The following is a 10,243-nucleotide window of genomic DNA, read 5'->3' as shown; positions in this document are numbered from 1 at the left end:
GTGATATATAAATAGTAATGACTATTATTATCATTACTCTTTTGTCTGTATCCTGTGAGAGAAAAAGTCCTTATGAATAATTTCTTTTACCAATTAATGATAAGATAAGGTCTGGATTTTCAGTAAGATAACCTTAAGGATCAGAGAATGTTGGACTGGCACAATATTCTGTTTAGACAGTCCCTAAATCATTGGTTTTTCTGTGAAGCCCCCATTCCTAACAGCCAGTATTCACCTAATCAATCCTTCCTTTTAAGGGCTCCCTTTGAATTATTTCAAGGCTATCAAAACAAACATTTTTTCAAGGAAAGTTCACATATTCCCTGCTCCCTGAACATTTTCTTGAATTGCCTCTGCCTGTCCCTTTCTTCCAGATGGTCAATCTCTTTAAGCTATCCTACTCTTAACACTGAGTAGGTTTTTCCTGACATGCTTTTCCCTGTTAAATAACAGATAGTTATTCTCTTCTGTAACCTTAAAACAGTGTTTTGAGCAACTCTACATTCATTAAAGAAAAAAATCTCAACTGCTTTTAAGTTGTCTTGACCACTTTAATTGTAAGGAAGAGTTTTGCATAGCATCTCCACATTTCTTCACAGCTGGCATTGATTTTTAACAGCACCAAACTGAAGTCCAGAGCATACTGCAGCGTTTACTCCCCATAGAGAATTTAAGATCCCTTGAAACATGTGAAATAGTTTTGCTCTGTATTCCTCCCAGGCATTGTAAAAGGTAGCATCACTATTATTTGGCTCTTGGAAATTTACAAGACATGGCTGTGTGTTAAACAGCTTGAATATTATTTTAAATTTTCCATAGATAATACTCAGTCTTAATGTTATCTAAATAAGCTTTAAGTATGTCATACAGCTGGGCACAGAATAAATGGGTATTGGAACAGACAGGAACACAGCTGTAAGGAGCTATAGGCCAGGTAGGAAAAGAAATGGAAAATTAAATGATCTCAATTTCTAAGTTTCCTTGAAAAGCTTAAGTGGGACTTAGAATGTTGTACATGCACTAGCTGATCTGATATTCTCCATCTGTTACTAGGCCCTGGAGGCTGACTGGCCATTAAACACAGAATGATGACTGGTGTAGCAGGTGCAGTGAAGTGGGAAGCTGTGGAGCAAATAAAACAAGCCATGGCATCTATAAGAAAAGTTGACCCCTAGGAAATTTTAAAAAGTTGTGCATTGTGGTATTCATGACGTATGTGTGAGAGGTATGATGGCAAGTGTATTTCTCATGAAACTACTTCAATTACTTACATATTGTTATTTCTTTAGAATTCCCAAGTCCTACACTATATGATTACCTAAGACTGAAAGAGAACTATGACTTGCTTAGATAAATTGCCCTTTAATGCAATTCATTGGCCCAGTGTCAATGGGAGTGTTGTCTGAGCTACACCCTTTGCTAAAATAATTTTCTAAGCCTACTGCTGTGAGTCAACTATTCTCTTCCCATGAGTTTTTCTTGACACCCCTTGACATCTGTATCAAATTCAAGCATCTTATTAGCATCTTTTAGGATTTCCAGCATTCTACTTGATGCATCTCTTTCTTACATGCTCACTTCAGTGTCTGCTCTATCACTGTGACCTGGCCTTTATTTATTCACTTTATTATATCTTCCTGCCACCTCTTCATTCTTCCATTTGTCTGCAACTGCTTCCCCTAGTACATCTAACAAGTTCTCCTTTTGTTGATGCAATCCTTCTTTATAAAATTTTTTCTGAAGTCCTCAAGCTGGATGATGAGAAAACAGGCAATTCTCTAAAAAAACTATTGGGATTCTACCAAGGACAATTCTTTATATATTAAGCACAAAGCCACTACAAGAAAGTTTTTTATTTTAACATTTTTAATCAATAATTTCTGTTTCTTTGTTTATGATTCTCAAGTTACACTGAGATTTTACTCTTTTTCTCCAAACCCTCATCCACTCCAACAGCAAATCCAGTTTGCTCTATCTCCAACAGACCTGAAATCCAGTGATTTACCATGATTTCCACTTTACCTTGCTAATCTAAGATACAGACAGTTCTTGCCTGGATGCACTAGAATCTATTCTCTATCTGGGTGATCCTTTGAAAACATGCTACCTTATGATACTCTTATGCTCCAAATCTCTTTCAAAATAAAAGTAGTTATGATGGTCAATAAAATTCTATGCAATCTGAACTGACTCCTCTTATTTCATCTCCTACTTCTCTTCTTCCCTATCCCACTCCACTCTACCCCTCAACTTCTTCCCCTTGTCAAATGCTGGCCTTGCTCTTCTTCCTACACCCCTGTTTCTTCAGACCTTGCTGTTGCTTATCCCTCACTTCACTCAGGTTTCTGCTTATATTTTTTTCTCTATCTTTGCTGACCATAGACTTGAGATTAGCACCACTAATCTCTCTCTATTCCTTTAACCTGCTTCAATTTTTTCAAAGTGTTCCTCTCTATCACTTTAGTATATATTTATCAATTATTTAGTTCTTTTATGCTTCATAGTCATTTCTCTAAAAAGTAACTGGAATGTAAAAACAACGAGAAAATTAATTTTATATATTTGGTTCTCTGCTCCTATCCGCTGTGCCTACAAAGCTGGCTAGCACATAGAAAATGTTTGCAGTGAGTTTATATTAAGTGAGAGAAAGTAAGTTAAGAGTGTCTTCTGTGCCTCAGGCATCCCATGCTAAAATAATTTTTGTAAGTATCAATAGCAATTTTATTGCAAGAATTTCCTGATGTATTTCTAGAACTAGAACAAAAGCAAGGATGAAGGAGTAAGTAATTTCACAGCATGAATCAGTGGAAACAGCCACTGTGGCACACCCCTAAAACAAATCAGTTTGCAGGTTATTGGGGAGGTAATATCGCCAAACCAAACCTATTCTCAATTAAGCACTGATCATGCTTTGAATATGCTAGGTACTTAAGAAAGAAGCCCCAGTGTGGCTAATACCATGGTGAATTTCTATTTGACTGCTTTCTCATATGTGCCTTGACCAGGGGTGCTCCAAATGAGTCAGTGACCCTCTGCTCAAGCCAGCAACCTTGGATTTTAAGCCAATGACCTTTGGGCTCAAGCCGGTAGTAACCACGGGGTCATGTCTATGATCCCATGCTCAAGTTGGCGACTTTTGGGTTTCAAACATGGGTCCTCAGCATCCCAAGCCAATGATCTATCCACTGCACTACCACCTGGTCAGGCCATGGTAAATTTCTAAACTTGACCAATTTTACAGATAGCTGATTGGGATTGGTTGAAATTCTTAGCAATACAAAAACAAAGATTTTTCTCCAACTATCTGATTTTCACTCAGATGTTTAGCATCTCTGTGATGGTTTTTGACAGCACTGTATCCTGGCACATTTTCTACTTAAAGAAATATCTACTTTAAGAGATAGAGATTGGTTTGTTTTCTAAATGTGATGAAATCTTTAGCATAATCTCAAGTGTACTAAAAATTTATTGGACATTTAAAAATGAGAAAGTCGGTCATTCCAGTGAGTCACAGTCCAGGTCATAGCTGCTGAAGTAGTCTCACTTCACCCAGCTATCAAGAATACCCCTGGTAGAATCGGAATAGGATATGGAATACGAACAGAAAACTTTAGATATTACGTAACTCGAGGAGTTTGAATTTTCATTTCCTTGGATTCCTTATTCTAAAGAGAAAGATAACAAATAGACTTGAACTTTTTTTTTTTACTTCAATTTATTTTGACTTTAACTTGCATGTAAATTTAAATTTTGTACTTTAATTTCTTCTAGGGATTTTTTTTTCAATTGAATTTATTAGGGTGACATTAGTTGATAAAATTATATAGGCTTCAGATGTACAATTCTATAACACATCATCTGTACACTGTACACTTGGGGTGTGTGTTCACTACCCCAAGTCAAGTCTCCTTCCATCACATCCATCTGCCCTATGTCCTCTTATACCTCCCCCTACTCCCTTCCCCTCCGGTAATCTGGGAATCACCATAGTTTGTCTGTGTCTATGAGGTTTTCTGCATAATCTTCTAGGGGTTTTTAATGGATATGAATTTTTATATAAAAGTGGGACATTTCTGTATTATTGGCATTTTATGATTAAAATGCTTTTATATATTTTATGATATTATCAGACACTCAATGTGTCATTTACTCACACTGCAGAACCTCTGATAGACTGTGCTGGATAATATGATAAACATAATTTGGGATGGTAGAAACAAAGAGCAGTTATTTTCCTGTTCTAAGTATAGTGTGATCTAGGAGTAGACAGAATTAATGAACTATTTTCATCCATTTTTCAATTTTAGGGGAGTCAAATATAAATTGCCCACCACTGGTCCTAAGAAGATCCATATAGAAGGAGTGATTGGCATGGGGGAATTACCTCATTAGGTACTATTCTAGTTGATAGTTGATCAGGTTTTGGTTAAAACACCTGTCTTCACCATAGACAAATGGTTATGTATAATGAGTTAAAATATAAATATTTGGGGTTTGGTATTGAGAGGTGTTTCTAATTCTTAATGTTTTATACCATTCCTTACTCATCCTCTCATGTGGTATGAGTTATCCAGTTTTGGAGAATTTTAGATGAAATTCTTAAGTGATAAATACACAGTTCCATCCCTCCCCACCCTTCTTCTTTTGCACTGCCAGAAGAAAGCGTGTCATTTGTCATGCTGTTCTGCCCATCCATGTTGTAAATTTTATAGAAGCACCTCCCACAGGTAGAATTTATGTTGCATGGTCTTTCTTGAGAATGGGCACAAAATCTGTCACTTTCTGGTGTCCTCTTGCCCACAGATCTATGCAGCATTCTCTAATATTAATTGTATCAGGGTGATCTGTTATCATCTGCATTTGTGTGTTAATAATTTTCTTAAATGGCCTGAATTTGGGGAAGAAGAAATGTGTAATTGATTGTTCCCTCAAATCCTAAGGCTACATGGGTATTTTATTTCTAGGATTAAAAGAAAGTCAGGACAATTTGTCACTTCTCAAGCATCTCACTGAGCTCAGTGGAAAAGAAAAAGAAAAAACAATACCCATATTATAGTTATAGTATAAAAATATACTGTAACTAGGATATATAAATGTTCCCAAATTGAGGAAATGAATAACTATTTATAAATACACTTAAGTATTCATTAATTAGAAATGTGGGGTTAATTATTTCAACAGTGCTTCAGGTATCTTCACTCTGAGCTCCAGCTATGGGACTGTTTCAGCTTCCTTGGGCTGCCATCGCTACACTTAATTCATTTCACTATGTCACAGAATGTTTATTTTCCCACATTTTCAGCCCATTAACATCTCCAATATAACATGGGCTTTCACAACCACTCCAAGTCTCATAATTAGAGAGTACTCTTTGTCTAACACTCCTGATAGCTCTGTGTTCAGGAAGCAGAGGAAAGATCTTCCTAGGAAGTGGGTTTGAGTTCACTCAGGGTCAGGAAACTCAACCTGTAGCCATACAGGGATAAAGATACTTTGCATCTTCTTTGTACCATAAGGAAATGAACTATATATTATCCTAAGCATGTTGTCATTTCTATTTTGAAAAATTTTAATCCGGAGAGAAGATTATAAGAAATATGCAAGGTGGCGTCAAGTGTTTTGAAGAAGTCTATAGAGAGTCCTTGTTACAAGATGTTCCAGAAGGCAAAATTAAAAAAAAAATGGGTAGAAAATATAAGCTGAAATACTTTACTTTAAAAAAAAAATAACTCTCTAACAAGTGCAGCTGTAATGCCATGAAATAAGCTACCTTCAGTAACAATAAAATGCCTTGGATTGTTTTATAATGACATCATCCAAAGGATTTCAACTCAGACTGCAAAATCAGACCAAGTCTGGTTAAACTTTGAGAACCTATGATGCTATGAAAACTTTTTCCATAAGCAAAACACAAGGAAATTTGGATTCAATTTTTAAAGGAGAAAAATTTAATATATTTTATCTTATTATACATTTTCCCTAAATTACAAAATCAGTTACTGCAAATATATTCTGCTACAAAGCTTTCTGTAAGAAACATCTCTATAAGAAAATACATCTCATTAACATTTCCTGTAAATAAATTACTTCAAATAATAATTTTGTACATAAGGGAAATAAAGCAGAAACCAGATTGTAAATGTAATTGTTACATAGGAAAGGTTTGACTGAAATGTTCCATTTCCATGTTGCCAAGCTTAGAGAATCTGTTTGTACAGACTTTGGTTCTTGGATAGATTAGTTGAAAATTTTTGTTTTTCCAACATGTGGAGAAAATGTAAATCTTAATTATCCTCGTAAATGTGTAGGGGAAGCTGAAATTCTTAGTGAACATGCAGGCTCAGGTTCAGTGTTTACTGGGAGAACTTGAAGATGAGGGTTAAGAAAATAAAAATTTAGGAGTGACTTTTAGTCTATAAAAAAAGGTCAAAAGTAACAACTACAACCTTTTTTCCCTAAGCTCTAGACATAATATTTAGAAGTGAGTAAGGTAAAAAAAAAAAAAAGTAATGAAAATGGGTTCAAAGAATGAAGAACCTGTGGTTTTTTATATGTTGGCAATATGTAGATTTTACAAGTTATTAAATATATATGGTCTACTGGAAAGTTCTGTCCATTTTTGGAATAAAACAAAATACAAATTTTTCTTACCATCAATAAACTTTATTAAATAATATAATTGCCATTATTGTTAATGATTTCTTGCCAGCGTGAGGGCAATTTGTATATCCCATTTTTGAAAAATGTTTTTATCTTTTGATGTGAAAAATTGAACCAGTGCTTGTTTGATATCTTCTTCATTTTTGAATTTTTTGCCCTTCAAAAATTTTTGTAAGGACAAAAACAAGTGATAGTTGGAGGGTGCTAAGTCCAGGGCATATGGTGGATGCGACAGACATGCTTCTGTAGCATATCTTCCTTGTTGAAATTCGTAAAAATTACAGTGGCGTAAATGAACTTTATCAGTAGCCATGGGTACACTATGGCTTCACACATAAGACTAACGTGAATCAACTTCGTTTTAGTTAATTTGCTACGTCAGTATGTATACATTAAGTGATAAAAATAGAGAGGCATACATGCGCCAAATAAACATGTGCTTACGTGTCGAAACTTGTGATAGAAACGGACAGAACTTTCTGGTAGACCTTATATATATTTTTTAATCTTAGTGGATGCAGAAAACAGAAACTATGTATTTTTTAGGGAGGAAGCTATTGTAGAGAAAAACTGGTACAGAAAAATCTAACGTTGTTACCAGCCAGTTAGAAGCTTATTGAAGGCAATGGAGCCTTACTACGTACTACCTGTCATGGGGGTCCATTTTGTAAGAACGCCTTTTAGGGTCTCAAATGTATAAAATATGTATTTGAACATCAAGTAATGACTGTACACTGTACTCATCTGTATGGTGAATGTTTGAGATAGAAAATCTCATAGAAAACTTCCATTTAGGTTGTGCAGCCTTGAGACACAAATATGAAAAGTCATTTTGAGTTTCAGACATGCCTATGTATTGCCCAAACCTGGATGCTGGACAAAGTTTTCCCAATTCTTTGCTGGCTTCAGTGCAGGAGAGATGACAGCTCCAGTCTATTTATCAACTTTACCCTACTACACTGCAAAGTATGTAAAGAATAAGTCTAATGCTATTAAAACATAGGGAATAACAAAACTTTCCAAGGTAATGCTCTCTCCTTTAGATTTGTTTCCCATTTAATTTGGATATCCTAAAAATATTTGTAATCTGTGAATATTCTGCTCTGTGCTTTTTACAAATAATGGGGATAGGTTGAAAAATAAAATGTATCCATGGTAGGAATCACATGTAGTCTAGAAAGACACAATGTTATTCCTCGAGGATATAAATGGACTACTTATGTCTTGTCATACTGGTTCTTATTAAGTATAGGTGAAAGTAAATATTGGAAAATATAAATAAGCAGTCTGAAGAAAAACTAGTCTTTTTTTTTCTTTTCTAAAGGTTTTGATGAAAGACTTGCAATTATTTTGAAATTATTTGGAAAATATCAACTGCTTTTTTTCTTGTCTACCAAAGCCTTTAATTAAACAGTAAATGTGATTCTGTGTTGTGAATTAACTGCTCCATGTTTCATTTACTATTTAACATTTTTTTTTATGTTGTAGATGCTATTGTATATCAAGATATACTGTGAGTATTTTATTAAACTATAACTTTGAGTAGAAAATGGCTTTCAGGGTATTTTATAAACAATCACCAGTCTGAGGGAAACTGATCCTCCAGCACAAGCTGAACTCTTGGAAAGTCACATGGTGTTCATCAGTAATTCTTACTGGGCTATTTTTTTTTCACTAATTGCATTTTCACAAGTGTGTACAGTATTTACATAAACAAGCTGCATAATGGAAAAACACTAGTTGTACTGCATTGTTACCCTTTTTAATCAGCTCAGTTCTCTTTTTCTTGCCCTGTGAACTATATTCTTATCACATGCCCTAATTAGCTCTTCTTCTGAGATCCAAACCCTATTTTCCAACATACTATCATCATTAAATGCACAGATTCACAGTCTGCTTGTGACGTGTTTCCTCCGAGATGATCATATTTTCTGACACACATGGAGTCTGGCTTTGGAGGAATAGGTAGCATCTTTCCATACTTTACAAGACAGGCCTTTTGCGCAGTCACAACGCTGGAAAATTTCCAGCCCATGAGAACCCTTCTTGCGCTGCTTGGTACAGACTTCCCCCTGATGGAGCACTGGCTTGCAGATTTTGGTCCAGAAGTGACGAGCACAGCAAAACCCTTCAATACAGTCTGATGATCTTAGACAAGGGTCTCCTTCATGCCCTATAGGGATGACAAGCAAAATATATTACTACGACATTTTAGAAAAAATTTCTACTTTGCAATCACAAGCATGTAAAATATTTTTACTTATGCTATCTTCCATAACGTCTTGCATTCACATCAATTGGCTCTCCCTCTAATCATGTAAATCCATTATCTTTACATTTTTATATTTGCTATCTGAATATCAAGTTTAATGACTAGCCAGACTGTACTCTGCTTCTAGATATTTCTTAATCATCATTATTTTTTATTAGGTGAGTGAAAAATAAGTAAATAAAAAGAATTTTTTTTCATTAATTAATTTGATATCTTCTTGAAAGTTGTCAACAAACTGTGATTCACAGAGGAGGCTGAAATTCTCAGGAACTCCTAAGATCTGTATCAGAGTCTAGCCAAGAAAACAGAAACTGATTCTTCAAAATGGAAGGTGCTTAATTCAAAGAACTGGTCACACAGTTAGTGGCAGGGCTAAGAAGTACCAGCAGGCCCTTGGCTCAGTGGTAGAGCGTCGGCCTGGAGTGCAGAAGTCCGGGGTTCGATTCCCGGCCAGGGCACACAGGAGAAGCGCCCATCTGCTTCTCCACCCCTCCCCTCTCCTTCCTCTCTGTCTCTCTCTTCCCCTCCCGCAGCCAAGGCTCCATTGGAGCAAAGATGGCCCGGGCGCTGGGGATGGCTCCTTAGCCTCTGCCCCAGGCGCTGGAGTGACTCTGGTCGTGACAGAGCGACGCCCCGGAGGGGCAGAGCATCGCCGCCTGGCGGGCAGAGCGTCGCCCCTGGTGGGCATGCCGGGTGGTCCCGGTCCGGCGCATGTGGGAGTCTGTCTGACTGTCTCTCCTCGTTTCCAGCTTCAGAAAAATACAAAAAAAAAAAAAAAGTACCAGCAGATGCCTGCTTTGGCAGGCTGGAGCATCAGAGAAGCAGGCAGTGGTAGAACTGAGGGCTAGAATCACTGGCCAGGATGAGGACTCAACAGGCCCAACTGGTGAGACTAAACCCCCGAGGTTTCTGTCAGAAGCACTACCAGAAGCAGAGAGAACATGTTGATTTTTCCCTTCCTCTGCCTCTCAGTGACACACAGCCAATTCTGTGTAAGAAAACCACCTGACAGGAAGCTTAGGAAATGCAATCTAGAAAGAGTTGTGTTACAGAGAAAGGGCAGTCAGCCCCAGTGTCTACCAAGAACCCATCATAAAAAGCATGTGGAAGCACAAACCCGGGTATTTAATTCAGAAAAGAGGATCAAGTCAGCAAAGAGTATACCTATACATTACAGTTGGGTTGATGTGTAACCTGTATAAGAAGGGCTCACCAAACTTCTCTGTAAGGTCCAGACAGAAACTTTTTGACTTTTTAGATTGTATGTGTCACAACTTCTCAATTCTACTGTTGTATTGCAAAAAAAAAAAA

General features: G+C 36.6%; 1 protein-coding gene across 1 annotated transcript in view; it reads right to left on the bottom strand.

Annotated features, from left to right (window-relative positions):
• Positions 1-5,944: 5,944 nt before the first annotated feature.
• DKK2 (dickkopf WNT signaling pathway inhibitor 2) overlaps positions 5,945-10,243 on the bottom strand; it is a 111,222-nt gene continuing 106,923 nt past the window's right edge. The window contains exon 4 of the mRNA XM_066232600.1: positions 5,945-8,833. Coding sequence (XP_066088697.1) covers positions 8,583-8,833 — 251 coding nt within the window. The 3' untranslated portion in view covers positions 5,945-8,582. The remainder of the gene's footprint in view (positions 8,834-10,243) is intronic.

The sequence above is a fragment of the Saccopteryx bilineata genome, chromosome 5, assembly GCF_036850765.1.
Source record: "Saccopteryx bilineata isolate mSacBil1 chromosome 5, mSacBil1_pri_phased_curated, whole genome shotgun sequence".
Lineage (NCBI taxonomy): Eukaryota > Metazoa > Chordata > Mammalia > Chiroptera > Emballonuridae > Saccopteryx > Saccopteryx bilineata.
The sequence above is the reverse complement of the archived record's forward strand: the minus strand, read 5'-3'. Positions and strand labels throughout refer to the sequence as shown.